At 42.1% G+C, this 18035-nt stretch overlaps 1 protein-coding gene, 1 long non-coding RNA gene and 1 pseudogene across 2 annotated transcripts in view; 1 reads left to right on the forward strand and 2 right to left on the reverse strand.

Annotated features, from left to right (window-relative positions):
* The first annotated feature begins 605 nt into the window (after positions 1–605).
* The window catches only part of LOC133097431 (uncharacterized), a 53548-nt gene continuing 36118 nt past the window's right edge, over positions 606–18035 (forward strand). Inside the window, exons 1-2 of the long non-coding RNA XR_009702007.1 lie at positions 606–781; positions 999–1381. This is a non-coding gene — a long non-coding RNA (uncharacterized LOC133097431). The remainder of the gene's footprint in view (positions 782–998; positions 1382–18035) is intronic.
* On the reverse strand, positions 6371–7461 carry CCL21 (C-C motif chemokine ligand 21). Its single transcript, XM_061199285.1, has 4 exons — positions 7359–7461; positions 7138–7258; positions 6860–7042; positions 6371–6778 (listed from the first exon to the last, which is right to left on the reverse strand). The coding sequence occupies exons 1-4, from the start codon at positions 7423–7425 to the stop codon at positions 6754–6756; spliced, it is 396 nt and encodes a 131-aa protein (XP_061055268.1). The 5' UTR covers positions 7426–7461; the 3' UTR covers positions 6371–6753.
* Positions 11057–11454, reverse strand: LOC133097430 (small ribosomal subunit protein eS12-like; annotated as a pseudogene).

The raw sequence follows: 18035 nt of genomic DNA on the forward strand, positions 1-18035 counted from the left end.
GGTCGGAGATCTTGGGTGGAGGGCACTTTAGCCATTGAGTCAGGTAAGGCAGCAGCGAGGCCAGGGAAGTCAACCAAGGCCATGGTAGGAGTGGGAGTACCGGGGAGTAAATGATTGTGGAGAGGATCTCGATTAGATGCTTAATAAATGTTTGTTGAATGGATGAATGTGCGTATCAGGAGCTGTGTCCGTGGGGCTCAGCGTGAGTGGTGTGCCCGTCATCCGCGTGTGTGTGTGTGAGAGAGAGCTGTGGCTCTGTGTCCACGTCTGTGCCTGATGTGTCTCCCCTCCCAGGCCTGCAGAGGGCGCACCAGCCTGGGAAGGGAGGCTCTGGAGTGGGCGCCGCTCTGGCTGAGGGGTGGGTGGGCGCTGGCGGGTGGGGGGTGCTCTAGCAAGGGCGGAGTGCGGCCCCGACCCGGCGGGCTGCTCAGAGAGACTGAGAAGGGCGTTGGGCCCAAAGTCCGTGGGCCTGGCTCGGCCTCTGGTGCTGTCCCCGCTCCACGCCCCCGCTGGTCCCGAGGCCGAGGGTCCGGCCCCGGGTCCCAGCGCGCGGGTCCCGGCACACGGGCGGAACGTGCAGAGGGGAGACTCGGGCTGCGGGTGGGACCCGCAGCCCCAGGACCTGGGGTCGGCGTGGGCCCGGGAAGCCCCCGGGCGGCGATTACCCCGGGCCGAGCACAGCGGCTGTCCCGCCAAATCTCTGCCACTCGGGCCCCTGAATCCGCGGGTACTCGGCTGGGCAGGCTGGGACGCATGGGCGGCCGGAGGCCGGTGTTTTTCCGTGAGTATTTGTCTTCCCCACCCCAAGTATTCCCAGCTTATCCTGAGGCCAGGGCGCCCAACGTGGAAGACAGGAAGCAATGTTTGTCTTAAAGGCTGAAGGAAGTTCACATTACCTCCGGGACTTCCTTCGCAGCATAAATAACCCGCACCCGATTGATTCCTTAAACCACGTAATTACGGTGCCAACTCTAAGAAAGGTTTCTTTCAACCTTTAGGTTGAAACCATAGGCGCTCAAGGTTTATTGAAAGCCTGTGTGCCTGGCGCGATGCTCGGTGCCGGAGGATGAAGTGCTTTCACCTGGACAGGGGCGGAAAACGAGTTTGTCCTGCTCATCAGTGGACATAGGAAAATTCTAGACCCCTGGTCTAGCATGAGACACATTTGAGGACAAATAATAAAGGGGGAAAAAAAAATCCCAGAAAGATGAAGGAAATGAGAACAGTAGTGTTCAACCCACAAGCCTGTTTGCCTTTGGAGGACCGAGGACCGCGACGACGATGCTGCCTCCTACTGGCGGAGCTGGGCAATGAGGCCAAGTGGAGTTTAATACCCGTCCGCTGTGGGTATTCTGAACCGAAATTGGCGCCGGCTGCTCAGGTAATCACAGGAGGAGTTCGGTTATTCATTTAATATTAGATTGAAATTTATTATTAGCACAATCCATGACTCTAAGCAAAAGTCTTCAAGAACATGGCAGCAGAGTTTCCCTGGGGTGTTTTTGTTTGCCACCAACTGGGAAATGGATTTCTTGAAGAAAATGAAGTTTTCAGCTTCCTGACATAGGTAACACAATCTCTGTAGGGGAACTGCAGAATAGCCACCGCTAGAAGAATACCAAATATAGGCATTAGAAAAAGGCTTGGCAATTTCAACATCCATAAAAGGGTAATTCATCGGTCAAGATTGATGGCAAAGGAAAGAAACATTGATGATTTTTAACAAAATAGCATCACTTTGTCCCCAAATACAAGGATAAGTAACACCTGGACGTGCAAAGAAAAAGAACTTCACAAAAGAGGTCAGTTGAAGCTGAAGACATTTTCACAGGTAAATGATTAAAGCTAGGAAACAAATTAGTTTTGAGCTTTCATAAATAGCAAGTATAGACCCAGTCCCTCTGACCTTCCTGTGCCATAAAGCTGGGCAGAAGATGCCAAATATGTCAGTGGTGCTGTGCTGGTAGCCCCATAGTACCCCATTTTTGAAGATGTCAAAAGAAAGATCTTGTCCTTGGTGATCATGTCCCTCTAATGATTGATGAGTAAAGAATGAAATAGTGGCTAGCGAAAGTGTGGCCCAGGTACCATGGAGGGAGAGGAGTGTTAAGAAATCTGGTTGCTTAGTTTGAAATTAGTTTCCAGTTCATATGACTGAGGTTGTTAAGACATTTCTATTAGCTGTAATTCTGGGAGCTCTTACTAGCCCCATCCATCCTTTACATTTGTGTCAAAGAGGCCCTTAAAGGATTTACGAAGAAGGAGTGAACCAGGGGAAGCAGAAGGCTTCAGACTTTGAGGCAACACTGACAAGAAGGAGCTGGCCCACCATTTTTAAGTGTGTGTGGGTGTGTTATCATTTCATGGAAGAGATAGTGCTAAAATCATTTGAAAACATGGTATTAGTAATTTTCTGAGTGGCACTGAGGGTGACATTGTTAGAAGATAGTAATTACTGTTAAAGGAAATTCCAGGGATTACAATGAGTTTTCATGTTTGTGGGATGATGGTTTTGTAAATTTGGGGGATGACTGATCTTTGGAATTTTTTTCTTTTCACATTTCTAGTAAAAGCCATTAATTGCCTTACTGTTGAACACTGGCAGACTAGTATTCAGTAAAATATTTCTTTTTACTGTATGTAAATTTGGAAGTCCTCCAACTTTATAATTTCATTTTATGCTTTGTACTTATTTTTACTGAAATATTTACTTATCTAAACAGCAATCTTCTGGAAAGTTACTTTTATCTCCCCTCCCATTTGGGTGTTTGTGATTTGATGCCTTTACAAATGTATACACACACCAGAAACATTTACTTTATTTATTTTATTTTATTTTATTTATTTATTTATTTATTTTTAAAATATTTATTTATTTATGGCTGTGTTGGGTCTTCGTTTCTATGCGAGGGCTTTCTCTAGTTGCGGCGAGCGGGGGCCACTCTTCATCGCGGTGCACGGGCCTCTCACTATCGCGGCCTCTCTTGTTGCAGAGCACAGGCTCCAGACGCGCAGGCTCAGTAATTGTGGCTCAAGGGCCCAGCTGCTCCGCGGCATGTGGGATCCTCCCAGACCAGGGCTCGAACCCGTGTCCCCTGCATTGGCAGGCAGACTCTCAACCACTGTGCCACCAGGAAAGCCCCTACTTTATTTATTTTATTTTTATTATTATTATTTTTTTGGCTGCGCTGGGTCTTTGTTGTGGAGCGCAGCCTCTCTAGTTGTGGAGCGCGGGCTTAGTTGCCCCGCGGCATTTGGGATCTTAGTTCCCTGACCAGGGCTCGAAGGCACGTACCCTGCATTGGAAAGCGGATTCTTAACCACTGGACCACCAGGGAAGTCCTTAGAAACACTTACTTTAGTTTTAGTTGGGGCTCAAGAAGGAGTGAAAATAAATGCATGTGTTTAATTTGCCATCTTTACCCTGAACTCCTACTTGTCTTTGAATTCGGTGGTGTTGATCTTTCCCCCTATGGTTTGTGTTTTATGGTTTTATGTTTAAGAAGTTCTTTTTCTACCTCAAGGTTATAACCACCCTCACCTATATTGTCTTCTATAACATATATTTTAAACATTAGGTCTTTAATCCTATGATGAAGTGTTTGAAAAATACTGAGGCTATGATAATGGGAAGGTAGATGTATTTTAAAAAAAGGAAGAACAATTTGAATCTTTAAGAAAAACAAAAAGCTGAGTGACAAAAGGAAAGTAAGCACAGTATGCTACTTTGCTCTGCAGTGAACAACATTTACATGGTCATCATAATGTAAATTCTGATCATTGTCTAAATATAGTGGTATAGCTATATTTAGAGGATAGGGTGACAGGAGAAGAGGGTTAATAAGAGAGCTAAATCTCCACTTTTTATAATAGGAAGTCAGTAGGTAACTTTAAAAAAAAATTTATTTATTTGGTTGCACCGGGTTTTAGTTGCGGCAGGTGGGCTCCTTAGTTGTGGCTCGCCAGCTCCTTAGTTGTGGCATATGAACTCTTAGTTGTGGCATGCATGTGGGATCTAGTTCCCTAACCAGGGATCGAACCTGGGCCCCCTGCATTGGGAGCGTGGAGTCTTAACCGTTGCACCGCCAGGGAAATCCCTCAGTTGGTAACTTTAAAAATAGGTAAATGAAGAAACAGAGGTATGAACAAAGTATTTACACATATGGCACTAAGTCCTAGAGGAAGTAGCTTAAGAGTTAAAAGTTGCAGGAAATGGTTGTTCAGAATAAGCCTTTTGGTACTTTTTGATTTTTTTTAACCATGAATATGTACTATTTGATTTTTTTTGAATTATGGATCTTACAGAAAGAAGAAAGAACAGGACAATATTGTCAAAGATGAAGGCAGAAAAGGAGAGTAGGGACTCATTCTCTGATAAGATAGATATTATATTGCATGCTACTCAGGGCAGGGCTTGAGGCAAATACCAGCTATGCAGTGTGGCAGGATAATTTAGTGAAATACGAAGTTTTGTTTTGTTTTGCCTATGTTTTCCTTTTTTTCTCTTTTTGCTGATGATTTTCTTTTCTCTTTAGAGCAAGCAAGGGTTTTGGTAGGGCTGAGAGTAGTAGCACCCTGATATTAGAGTCCCTTCTGCCTTTGTAAAAGTCTAAAGCAAACCTGGGTAGAGGTTATACCTAGGAGGGACTGGGAAGAGGGAGGGTTTTGGAGAGAGTTCTTTAAGACTGTGGAGGGGATTGGTGTGTACGTCCAGCCAGTATGGGCAGTGGGCTTTAATCCTTGACTGGGATGAAGCAAGCAAGCCACCTGAGTAGATGGCTCTGGGGAGATGTCTGGGGAAGCTAGGTCCAAGCCCGGAGGCTCTCATAGCTGAGCTCCCATGGCTCAAATGTGGCACAGAGCTAAGAGTTTGAGAGTCTAGGACCTGGGGAGTCATACCTGCTGGGAACACAGGGGCCACAGCATTCACTGGTGAGACTGATGTCCAATGATGGGATGGTGTCGAGGGCACGTAGGAAGCCTCTCCTGTGCCTTGCTGTTTCTTTGACCTTTGCACAGCCCTTGGCAGATGGGATCCCAACAGTGCCAGCGCTCTGGTGCAGGGGCTTGGAGTAGGTTCATTGAAAGAACATTTTATTTTATTTTTTTGGCCATACCATGCGGCTTGCAGGATTTTAGTTCCCTGATCAGGGATTGAAGCCGGGCCCTGGCAGTGAAAGTGCCGAGTCTTAACCCCTGGACTGCCAGGGAACTCCTGAAAGAACATTTTAAAGTGCAGTAAATCTTGAACATCAGAGCTTGTAGACTAAGATCACACCTGCTGCATGACGATAGGTAGGGAGCAGCCCCTGTCTTCACTGGACTCAGAAGGAGCAGAGAGCAAATATTTTAATGACTATAATAAGCGGTAAGTGCTGTGGCATGCTCAGGCCCCGCTGGAAGGAGAAGGTGGTGGCAGCCACCTCTAGTTCCTTGCCCCTCTCCCAGGATCTGTTCCCTTCTTTCCCACGTGGCCTGGCCCCATCTAATGGTCCTCTCTCTCCTAGCCTAAGGGCGAAGCGGGGAATTTGAGGATCTCTGCTCTGGGGAGGGAGAGGTACAGGAAAGTCAGACTGGAGTCTTCTTGGAGAGGAGACTAATTTACATCTGAGTTCTGGGGTTCCAAATTTCTGCCATTGGAGACTTATTCCTTGGCCTCAAGAGGTTAAAGGGGCTGAAGTGCCCCAGGCCCCACCTAGGGGAGAAAGGAGAAAAGGGAAGGGGAGGATGCTTTCCCGACTGGAAGGAAGCTGAGGGAGGAGTAGAGAACTCAGGAATAAAGAGCACATAGCCCCATCAAACAATAAGGAGAGGCCATAGACCCTGCTTCACTGGTCAGGGCGGAAGGGAGTCCTCTGGGGTCTTTGGGAGGAGGTGGGGGCTCTCGAGGGCTCCCAGGGCTGGAACTCTGCGTAGGGCAGGTTTCAGTAGAACTTGTGTTCACCTGTGTTACAGGCAGGCCCAGGCTCCCGCCTCCCTCCAGTAGACCCCAAGGAAAGGGGAGGCAGTCCCCGGTGAAGCTGGGAGTGAGAGAATGCTGGGCGGAATCAGGGAAGGGATCTCTTCAGGGTCTCAGAGGCCTGCGGAGCTGTTGGGGACGTGTGCCTGGGATCCACTGTCTCTTCATTGGCAGGGATTTCTCAGAGACCAGGGGCAGCCCAGGTCCCACCCTGCCTGTCAGCCTCCCTTTTACTGCCCACAGGTCTGGGCACCTGGGAAGCAAGGAAACTCTTGGGGTGGGTGAAGATATAGAATTTGCCAGCCCGAGCTCTTGGCCGGGACCCCAGAGTGTGTGACTCCACCCTGTGGTGACAGTGGCTTCTCTGTGGACACAAACACACAGGAACAGATACTTGGGAAGAAGGCCAGAATGGCTGTTTATTCAGTTAGGTATAAATCATATGTACAAAGAAGAGGTGGGTGCAGTGTGGAGCACGGTCAGGTCCAGGGCCCTGGTGACCTTTCCTCAGAGGGGACAGTCCTGCTGCCACCTCTCACATTTCCTATGGGACTTTCCCTTCTCTGCCTCTCTAGGCCTGGCCTGATGTGGGCAGCTCAGCCATGCAGGGTAGGGTGGGAATGCAGAGGGGTGGTTGAAGCTGGAGAAGGGGCGAGGCAAGGCCAGCATGGGGTGGCTGCTCTGGGGCCCCTGAGTCCTCCCTCTCTCCTAGCCCGCTTCTTGTCCCTTGGGCTGGGGCTCCAAGCCCTGATGAGACTGGTGGGGACCTCCTGGGCTCCGGGCTCATCACTGGGCTATGGCCGTTTTGGGGTCTCAGTCCTGGGAGGGCAGAAGAGGGGTTTGAGGGGATGATCAAGGCTCCCCTTCACTTCCCACCCCCCGTCCCTTTAGCTTCCTTACCTCTTACAGCCTTTGGAGCTCTTTCCCTTCTTGCCAGACTTGGGGGCCCCCTTGTCCTTCTTACAGTCCTGGGCTGGTTTCCATGGGGCTGGTGGCTTGTCCAGACGCTGCATCAGCTGCTGCACCCAGGCCTTTCTAGGGTCTGCACATAGCTCTGGCTGAGAGCGTTTCCGAGGCGAGAACCTAGGGTTCGGGGGTTAGCAAGCCTGTCTTAGTCTTGCCCATCATGCCCTCCCACTCAGCTGCCAGCCTGCACCCACCCCCTTGTACCCACTTACAGGATAGCTGGGATGGGGCAACCCAGGCTTGGTTCCTGCTTCCGGTAGCTGCGGACAACGTGGGTGGGAATCTTCCTTAGGCTGTACTTGAGGCAACAGTCCTGTGCTCCTCCATCACTGCCTGCAGGTGGGGTTCACAGGGAGTGAGGGGCTGCTTGGAGGCTCCTACCCAGGCCTCTCCAGCCCCTTGCCCCCATCCTAGGCAACTCCCTCCTTGATACCTTGGGTCTGGGGGATGCAGAAGGCCAGGACTAGGACAAGGATGCTCAGAATCAGCGACTGAGCCATGGCCACGGTAGAGCTCAGGAGAGGTGGACAGCTCCAAACTGGGGGTCCGTGTGTGGGCTGGGACTGGTGTGCCGCCTATTTATGCAGGCAGACACTTTCACTTCCCCCATCCCCAGCTACTCTGTCCAGGCAAGTATAGGGATCTCCCTCCTTTTCCTTCCTGAAAGACAGATCCTGTCCTGGCAACCAGCCTCACTAGTATGCGGAAATGAAAACTTCACACAGCCATTCAGTCCCCCAAGCTGCCTGAGTCTACCTCCTCAATATTAGTTGAATCTGAGAGGCTCTCTTTGTTTTTTTTTAAAATTTAAGAATTTTTTTAATTTTAATTTTTTTTGGCTGTGCCAGGTGGCGTGCGGGATCTTAGTTTCCTGACCAGGGATCGAACCTGCGCCCGCTGCAGTGGAAGCGTGGAGTCTTATTAACCACTGCACCACCAGGGAACTCCCTGAAAGGCCCTCCTTCTATCCCCAGCCACTGTCTAGGTGCAGGCCTTACCTCCTCTCCTCTGGAACACTATGATTGCCTCCTTGTTTCACTCCGGGCTCCACACTCTCCTGTTCCTTCAAGCAGGCTGAGGACTGTTCCTAAAATACAAATCTGACTAATGAATTGTAAGAGTTCTTTGTACATTCTGGATAATAGACCCTTATCAAATATATGATTTACAAATATTTCCTCCCCTTCTGTGGGTTGTCTTTTCACTCTCTTTTTAAATTTTCATTGGAGTACAGTTGCTTTACAATGTTGTATTATTTTCTACTGTACAGCAAAATGAATCAGCTATACATACACATATATCCCCTCTTTTTTGGATTTCCTTCCCATTTAGGTCACCACAGTGCATTAAGTAGAGTTCCCTGTGCTATACAATACATTCTCATTAGTTGTCTATTTTGTACATAGTATCAATTTTGTATATGTGTCAATCCCAATCTCCCAATTCCTCCCACCCACCTCCCTTTGCACCTTGGTATCCATACATTTGTTCTCTACGTTTCTGTCTCTATTTCTGCTTTGCAAATAAGATCGTCTATACCATTTTTCTAGATTCCACATATATGCGTTAATATATGATATTTGTTTTTCTCTTTCTGACTTACTTCGCTCTGTATGACACTCTCTGGGTCCATCCACGTCTCTGCAAATGACCCAATTTTGTTCCTTTTTAGGGCTGAGTAATATTCCACTGTATATATGTACCACATCTTCTTTATTCATTCCTCTGTCGATGGACATTTAGGTTGCTTCCATATCCTGGCTATTGTAAATAGTGCAATGAACATTTGGGTGCATGTATCTTTTTGAATTATGGTTTTCTCAGGGTATATGCCCAGTAGTGGGATTGCTGGGTCATATGGTAGTTCTATTTTTAGTTTTTTAAGGAGTCTCCATACTGTTTTCCATAGTGGCTGTATCAGTTTACATTCCCACCAACAGTACATGAGGATTCCCTTTCCTCCACACCCTCTCCAGCATTTATCGTTTGTAGATTTTTTGATGATGGCCATTCTGACACGTGTGAGGTGATACCTCATTGTAGTTTTGATTTGCATTTCCCTAATAATTAGTGATGTTGAGCATCTTTTCATGTGTTTGTTGGCCATCTGTATGTCTTCTTTGGAGAAATGTCTGTTTAGGTCTTCTGCCCATTTTTGGATTGGGTTGCTTGTCTTTTTGATATTGAGCTGCATGAGCTGCTTGTATGTTTTGGAGATTAATCCTTTATCGGTTGCTTCATTTGCAAATATTTTCTCCCATTCTGAGGGTTATCTTTTCGTCTTGTTTATGGTTCCCTTTGCTGTGCAAAAGCTTTTAAGTTTCATTAGATCCCATTTGTTTATTTTTGTTTTTATTTTCATTACTCTGGGAGGTGGGTCAAAAAAGATCTTGCTGGGATTTATGTCAAAGAGTGTTCTGCCTATGTTTTCCTCTAAGAGTTTTATAGTGTCTGGCCTTACATTTAGGTCTTGAATCCATTTTGAGTTTATTTTTGTGTGTGGTGTTAAGGAGTGTTCTAATTTCATTCTTTTACATGTAGCTGTCCAGTTTTCCCAGCACCACTTAATTGAAGAGTCTGTCTTTTCTACATTGTATATTTTTGCCTCCCTTGTCATAGACTAGGTGACTATAGGTGTGTGGGTTTATCTCTGGGCTTTCTATCCTGTTCCATTGATCTATATTTCTGTTTTTGTGCCAGTACCATACTATCTTGATTACTATAGCTTTGTAGTATAGTCTGAAGTCAGGGAGCCTGATTCCTCCAGCTCCATCTTTTTACTCTCTTGATAGTGTCATGTGATGCACAAAATTTTAAAATTCAGTTTATTTTTCTTCGGTTGCCTGTGTTTTTAGTGTCATATTTAAGAAACCATTGCCAAATCCAAGGCCATGAAGATTTCCCCTTATGTTTTTTCCCCCAGCTTTACTGAGGTATAATTGACAAAAGTGTATATGTTTAAAATATACAACGTGATGATTTGATATATGTATACATTGTGAAATAATTACCACAGTCAAGTTAATTAACACCTCCATCACTTCGCATAGTTATACCTTTTCCTTTTTTTTTGTAGTGAGAATGCTTGAGATCTACTTTCTTAGCAAATTTCAAGTACACAATACAGTATTATTAACTATAATCACTGTGCTGTACGTTCGATCCTCAGAACTTACTCATTTTATAACTGAAAGTTTGTACCCTTTGACAGGCATCTCCCCATTTTCCCCACCCCCAGCCCCTGGCAACCACCATTCTACTCTCTATTTGTATGTGTTTGGACCTTTTTTTTTATTCCACATGTAAGTGATACTATACAGTATTTGTGTTTCTCTGACTTATTTCACTTAGCATAATGCCCTCCAGGTTCAACCATGTTGTCACAAATGGCAGGGTTTCCTTCTTTTTCTTATGGCTGCATAATATTCTATTGTGTGTATATATATATCTCATATCTTCTTTATCCATTCATCTATTATGTTAACAGACACTTAGGCTGTTTCCATATCTTGGCTCTTGTGAATAATGATGCAAGGAACAAGGGAGTATAGATATCACTTTGAGGTAGTGATTTCATTTCCTTTGGATATATGCCCAGAAGTGGGATTGCTGGATCATGTGGTATTTCTTTTTTAATTTTTTGAGGAACTTCCATACTGTTTTCCATTATGGCTGTACCAATATACATTCTCACCAACAATTTAAAAGTGTTCCCATTTTCTCCACACCCTTTCCAGCATTTCTTATCCCTTATCTTTTTGATAATAGCTATCCTAACAGGTGTGATGTGATATCTCTGTGGTTTTGATTTGCATTTCCCTGATGATTATTGATGTTGAGCATCTTTTCGTATACCCATTTGCTGTTTGTATGTCTTCTTTGGAAAACTATCTATTCAGGTCATTTTCCCAGTTTTTAGTCAGAGTTTTTGTTTGTTTGTTTTGCTATTGAGTTGTAGGAGTTCCTTATATATTTTAGGTATTAACCCCTTATCATATATATGGTTTGTAAATATTTTCTCTTATTTCCTATGTCCCTAGGTTGCCTTTTCTTTTTGTTGATTGTTTCTTTTGCTGTGTAGAAACTTGCTTATTTATTTATTTATTTTAAAGAGCCAAGTCTTTAATTTGTTCATTTCTTGCATTTGAAGTACTTCTTGATGACATCCTTGACCTGAGAATCTTTGCCATAGTCCTTAACCACCACACAACTGCAACCAGCCACTTTACAGGGTTTTCCCTCTCTGTCAGTTTTACAGAGTCCTACCCATGCCCCTAGTTTCTTGCTGTCGTCAACCTTAATTAGGTTGATTTGATGTTTAGCACGGAGGGCCTCCACCAACTTGACTTACATAGGCTCATCACAGTTGGATGCAGGCACCCAAAGATGGGCTTGGCACTGGTCTAACACTTTGCAGCTTTGCAAATTCCATGTGCTAGGCCATTGTGGATGAGGGTGGTCTTCAGCACCTCTTGCAAAACAGTATTAACGTCCATTGCACCTCCAGCACCAGTGCCTTCCTCAGCCATGGTGGTGGGTAATGCGTGGAACTGAATCTTGAATGTACCCCAACCTCCACCTCTGAGCTACTCAGCAGAGGCAGGGAAAGAGTATACAAAAGCTTTTTAGTTTGATGTACTCCTACTTGTTTATTTCTGCCTTTGTTGTCATATCCAAAAATATCATTGCCAAGACTGATGCCAAGGAGATTTTCTTCTGTATTTTCTTCTAGGAGTTTTATGGTTTCAGGTCTTACATTTAAGTTTTTAATTTGAATTTTTGTGAGTGGTGTACAGTAGGGGTCCAGTATCATTCTTGTACATGTGGCTATCCATTTTTTTCAACACCATTTTTTTTCTTAATTTATTTTATTTTTGGCTGAGTTGGGTCTTCATTGCTGTGCATGGGCTTTGTCTAGTTGCAGCACGGGCTTAGTTGCTCCACAGCATGTGGGATCTTCCCGGACCAGGGATCGAACCCTTGTCCCCTGCATTAGCAGGTGGATTCCTAACCACTGTGCCACCAGGGAAGCCCCAACACCATTTTTTGAAAAGACTATCCTTTCCCCATTTTGTGCTCTTGATCCCCTTTCAAAGATTGGTTGACCGTATATGCATGGGTTTATTTCTGGGCTCTGTAATCTATTTCTGGTCTATGTGTCTGTTTTCATGCCAGTACCATACTGTTTTGATTACTATAGCTTAGTAATATAGTTTGAAATCAGGAAGCATGATGCCTCCAGCTTGGTTTTTCTTTTTCTCTTTTTAAAAATTAATTAATTAATTAATTAATGTTTATTTTTGGCTGCATTGGGTCTTTGTTGCTGTGTGTGGGCTTTCTCTGGTTGTGGCGAGTGGGGGCTACTCTTCGTTGTGGTGTGTGGGCTTCTCATTGCAGTGGCTTCTCTTGTTGCGGAGCACGGGCTCTAGGCGCCTGGGCTTCAGTAGTGTGGCACGCGGGCTCAGTAGTTGTGGCACGCGAGCTCTAGAGCACAGGCTCAGTAGTTGTGACGCATGGGCTTAGTTGCTCCGCGGCATGTGGGATATTCCCGGGCCAGGGCTCGAACCCATGTCCCCTGCATTGGCCGGCGGATTCTTAACCACTGCACCACCAGGGAAGCCCCTTGGTTTTTCTTTCTCAAAATTACTCTGGCTATTTGGGGTCTTTTGTGGTTTTACATGAATTTTAGGATTTTTTCTATTTCTGTGAAAAAATGCAATTGGAATTTTGATAGTGATTGTATTAAATTTGTAGATCACTTTGGGTAGTTATGGACATTTTAGCAATATTAATATGCCAATCCAAGAGCACAGGATATCCTTCCATTTATTTGTGTCTTCAATTTTTTTCATCAGTGTCTTATAGTTTTCAGTGTATAGGTCTTTCACCTCCTTGGTTAAATTTATTCCTAAGTATTTTATTGTTATTAATGCTGTTGTAAATGGGATTGTTTCTTAATTTTTTTCCAGATAGTTTGCTGTTAGTGTATAGAAATGCAACTGGTTTTTGTATGTTGATTTTGTATTCTGCAAATTTACTGAATTTGTTTCTTAGTTCTAAGAGTTTTTTGGTGAAGTCTTTGGGATTTTATGTATATATATAAGTTTTCTTGCCTAATTGCTCTGGCTAAGACTTCTAGTCCTAAGTCGAATAGAAGTGGTGATAATAAACACTCGTCTTTTGTTCTTAATCATATGAGAAAAGCTTTCAGCTTTTCACATTTGAGTATGATGTTAGCTGAAGGCTTGTCATACATGGTTTTTATTATGTTGAAGTACGTTCCTTCTATACCCACTTTATTGAGAGTTTTTTTTATCATAAAGGGGTGTTAAAACTTGCCAAATGCTTTTTCTTCATCTATTGAGATGATCATATGATTTTTATTCTTCAGTTTGTTAATGTGGTGTATCACATTGATTGATTTGTGGATGTTGAACCATCCTCATATCCCTGGAATAAATCCCACTTGATCGCCATGTATGACTCTTTTAATCTGCTGTTGACTTTGGTTTGCTAGTATTTTGTTGAGACTTTTTACATCTATGTTCATCAGGGATATTGACCTGTACTTTTATTTTCTTGTAGTGTCCTTGTCTGGCTTTGGTATCAGGGTAATGCTGCCCTCATAAAATGAGTTAGGGAATGTTTCCTCCTCTTCAGTTTTTTGGAAGAGTTTGAGAAGGATTGATGCTAATTCTTCTTTAAATGTTTGGAAGAAAAAAAATATTTGGTAGAATTCACTAGTGAAGTCATCTGTTCCTGGGTTTTTCTTTGTTGGGATGTTTTCATTACTGATTGAATCTCCTTACTTGTTATAGATCTATTTAGATTTTCTATTTATTCTTGAGTAAGTTTTGATAATTTTTGTGTTTCTGGACTTTATCCATTTCATCTAGATTACCCAATTTGTTGATGTACAGTTATTCATAGTATCCTCTAATAACACTTTTCATGTCTATGAAATTGTAGTAACGCCCCCAGTTTCATTTCTGATTTTACTAATTTGAATCTTCTTTCTTTTTCCTTAGTCAGTCTAACCTCAAGTGTGTCAGTTTTGTCGATCTTTTCAAAGAACCATCTTTTTGTTTTGTTGATTTTTCTCTATTTTTTGTATTCTCTATTTCATTTGTCTCTGCTTTAATCTGTATTAGTTCCTTCTTTCTGCTATTTTTGGGTTTGGTTTTATTGGCTTTTTCTAGTCTCTTAAAGTCTACAGTTAGGTTATTGATTTGAAATCTTTTTATTTATTTATTTATTTATTTATTTATTTATTTATTTGGCTGCGTTGGGTCTTAGTTGTGGCACACAGGGTCTTCGCTGAGGCGTGCAGGATCTTTTTGTTGCAGCTTGGGCTCTTCATTGCAGTGCGCACGCTTCTCTCTAGTTGTGGCGTGTGGGTTTTATCTCTCTGGTTGTGGTGTGCAGGCTCCAGGGCACGTGGGCTCTGTAGTTGTGGCACTCGGGGTCCAGAGCACGTGGGCTCTGTGGTTTGTGGCACACGGACTCTCTCATTGAGGCGCACGAGCTCAGTAGTTGTGGTGCATGGGCTTAGTTGCCCTGCGGCATGTGGGATCTTAGTTCCCTGACCAGGGATCGAACCTGTGTCCCCTGCATTGTAAGGCGGATTCTTTACCACTGGACCACCAGGGAAGTCCCTGAAATCTTTTTTAAATGTAGACATTTACAGCTATAAATTTTCCTGTTAGCACTGCTTTCACTGGATCTCGAAAGTTTTGGTATATTATGTTTTTGTTTTCATTTGTCTCAGAGTATTTTCTAATTTGCCTTGTGATTTCTTCTTTGATGCATCGTTAGAGTGTGTTGTTCAATTTCCATATATTTGTGAATTTTTCACTTTTCCTTTTGTTACTTATATCTAGTTTTATTCTATTGTGATCAGAAAAGATACTCTGTATGATTTCAGTCTTAAAATTTTATTTAGACTTGTTTTGTGGCCTATCATATCATCTATCCTAGAGAACATTCCACATGAACTTCAGAAGAATATGTATTTTCCTGTTGTTGGTGTGTTTTTGATGTGCATATCTATTAGGTCTAAATCATTTATAGTGTTGCTCAAGTTCTCTATTTCCTTCTTGATCTTCTGTCTGGTTATTCTATCCATTATTGAAAGTGAGATATTAAATTCTAAAACTATTATTATAGAACTGTCAACTCTCCTCTTTGATTCTGTCAATTTTTGCTTTATATATTATGAGGCTTGGCTGTCAGTTGTTTATAATTGTTGTATCTTGCTGTATCAAACATTTTATCAATATATAATGTCCTTTTGGTCTCTTATAACCTTTTTTGACAAAAAGTGTATTTCATCTGACAGTAATATAGCTACCATAGCTCTCTTTTGGTCACTAGTTGCATGGGATATTTTTTTCCATCCTTTTACTTTAAAGCTCTGTATTTGTATCTCAAGTTAGTCTCTTGTAGATAGCATATAGATGGATTATGCTTTTTTTTAATCCATTCTGATAATCTCTGCCTTTTAATTAGAGAGTTGAACTCATTTACTTTATTTTTTCATGTTGTTTATTTTTTTCTTCCAGTTTCATTGAGATATAATTGACATACAGCACTGTATAAGTTTAAGGTGTACAGCATAATGATTTGACTTACATACATCATGAAATGATTACCACAAATAGTTTAGTGGATACCCATCATCTCATATAGATACAAAATTAAAGAAATAGAAAAAAATTTTTTTCTTTGTGATGAGAACTCTTAGGATTTACTCTTAACAACTTTCATATACAACATAGAGTAGTGTTATGCAGTTATGTGATGTACAACATAATTAATATAATTATAATTAATATAATTATGTTGTACATCACATCCCTAATACTTATAACTGAAATTTTGTACCTTTTGAATACCCTCATCCAATCCCCCCTTCCCACACCCCCAGCTCTGGTAACCACAAATCCAGTCTCTTTTTCTATGAGTTTGTTTTTGAATTACAACTGACCTACAACACTATGTTAGTTCCTGGTGCAGGAACTATTTCTATACATTTCAAAATGATCACCACAATAAGTCTAGTTACCGTCTGTCACCATACAAAATATTACATAATTATTGATTATATTGACACTGTACATTTCATACTTGTGACTCATTTATTTAAATCACTTATAAGGAAGGATTTATTTCTGTCATTTAGCTATTTGTTTTCTGTATGTCTTATATGATTTTGTTCCTCATTTCCTCCATTACTGCCTTTCTTTGTATTCAGTTGATTTTTTTTAGTGTACCATTTTGATTCCCTTCTTTTTCCTTTTCTGTGTATTTTTAAGTTATTTTCTTAGTAGTTACCTTGGAGATTACAATTAACATCTTAAACTTATAATAATCTAGTTTGAATAATACCAACTTTGTTCCAGTAGTACAAACAAATAGTACTCTGCTCCTATACATCTTAGTTCTACCTCCTTTATATTGTTATTGTCACAGATTACATCTTTATATATTGTGTACCCATTAACATCAATTTATAATTATTATTTATGCCTTTTAATCCTCATAGGAAAAAAAGAGGAGTTATAAACCAAAAATAGAATATACTATCTTTTATATTTACCTATGTGGTTATCTTTGCCAGAGGTCTTTATTTTTTTGTATTGCTTCAAGTTACCATTTACTGTCCTGTCCTTTCATCCTGAAGGATTCCCTTTAGCATTTCTCATAGGCAAGTCTACTGGTAATGAACTTCCTGTACTTTTGTTTATCTGGAAATGTCTTAATTTTTCCTTAATTCTTGAAGGATGGTTTTTCCAGATACAGAATTCTTGTTTGATAGTTTTTTCTTTCAAGATTTTAAATATATCATCCCACTGCTTTCTGGCCTCCATAGTTTCAGAGAAGAAATCAACTGTTAATATTACTGAGAATACCTTGTTCGTAGTGAGTCACTTCTCTCTTGCTGCTTTCAAAATTTCAAGATTATCTTTGGGTTTCCACAAATTGACTATAATGTGTTTTGGTATGGATCTCTTTGAGTTTATTCTGCTTAGAATTTTTTGAACTTCTTGGATATGTATATTCATGCCTTCATCAGATTTGGGATGTTTTCAGCCATTATTTCTTCAAAAACTGTTTTTCTGCTCTGTTCTTTCTCTCATGGGACTCCTGTGGTGAGGTATGTTAGATGATATCCCATAGGTCTCTCAGACTTTGTTCATATTTCTTTATCTTTTTATCTGGCTCCTCAGACTCAATAACTTTAATTGCCTTATCTTCAAGTATGCTGATTCTTTCTTCTGCCTTCTCAAATTTGTTGTTGAACTCCCTCAGTGAATTTTTTCACTTTGGTTATTGTATTTTTGGCTCTAGAATTTAGTTGTTTTCCCATGGTTTCCTTCAGCTCTTTGAGCATATTTAAGACAGTTAATTTAAAGTCTTCATCTAATATGTCCAATGTGTGGGCTTCCTTAGGGATGGTTTTTGTCAAATTCTTTTTTTTCCTGTGAATGGTTCATACTTCCCTGTTTCTTTGTATGCTTTGTTAATTTTTTGTTGAGAACTATACATTCTGAGTATTAAAATGTGGTGTCTTTGGAAATCTGATTCTTCCACTCCTTAGGGGTTTCAGATATTTACTTGTTAAGGGCTGTAGCTGTCCATTTTGACTTTTCCAAATACGTTTTGCCAAGTGTATTCTTTGTTGTGTGTGGTCCCTGAGGTTTCTGTTCTCTTACTTCTGTGGTCAGCCAATGACCTGATAAAGATTTCTCTCCCCCTCTCCCACAAAAGAGTTATGTCCCCTTAAATATTCTGATATATGCCACTGTGGAAGCTACTGCAGCCCAAGAGGGCTAAAACCAAGGCAAGCATCTGCACCTATCTCTCAGGGAACCCCCAGACCAACCAAAATGTAAAACCCCCAATATTTGGAGGACAAGGTTCTCTGCCACCAGCCAGCCACTCCGGGAATGTGGGCTGCCATCCCCACAGCATTGACTAGTAGCTAGTTCATGCATGATGTTCTCTTATGAAAGATCAACATCCTCTGCCTTCATCAAGCACTCCCCTGATTGTTATGTGCCCAGTTAGGTTCCAGAATTCTGAAATAGGTGATTCCAATTGCTCTTTT

This window comes from Eubalaena glacialis, chromosome 9 (assembly GCF_028564815.1).
Source record: "Eubalaena glacialis isolate mEubGla1 chromosome 9, mEubGla1.1.hap2.+ XY, whole genome shotgun sequence".
NCBI lineage: Eukaryota > Metazoa > Chordata > Mammalia > Artiodactyla > Balaenidae > Eubalaena > Eubalaena glacialis.

Coding starts and splice junctions, on each gene's coding strand:
- CCL21 (XM_061199285.1), bottom strand. CDS start 7,425: ATGGCTCAGTCGCTGATTCTGAGCATCCTTGTCCTAGTCCTGGCCTTC. Junction 7,043..7,137: donor TGCCCCATCCCAGCTATCCT/GTAAGTGGGTAC, acceptor CCCGAACCCTAG/GTTCTCGCCTCGGAAACGCT. Junction 6,779..6,859: donor AGCTCCAAAGGCTGTAAGAG/GTAAGGAAGCTA, acceptor CTGCCCTCCCAG/GACTGAGACCCCAAAACGGC.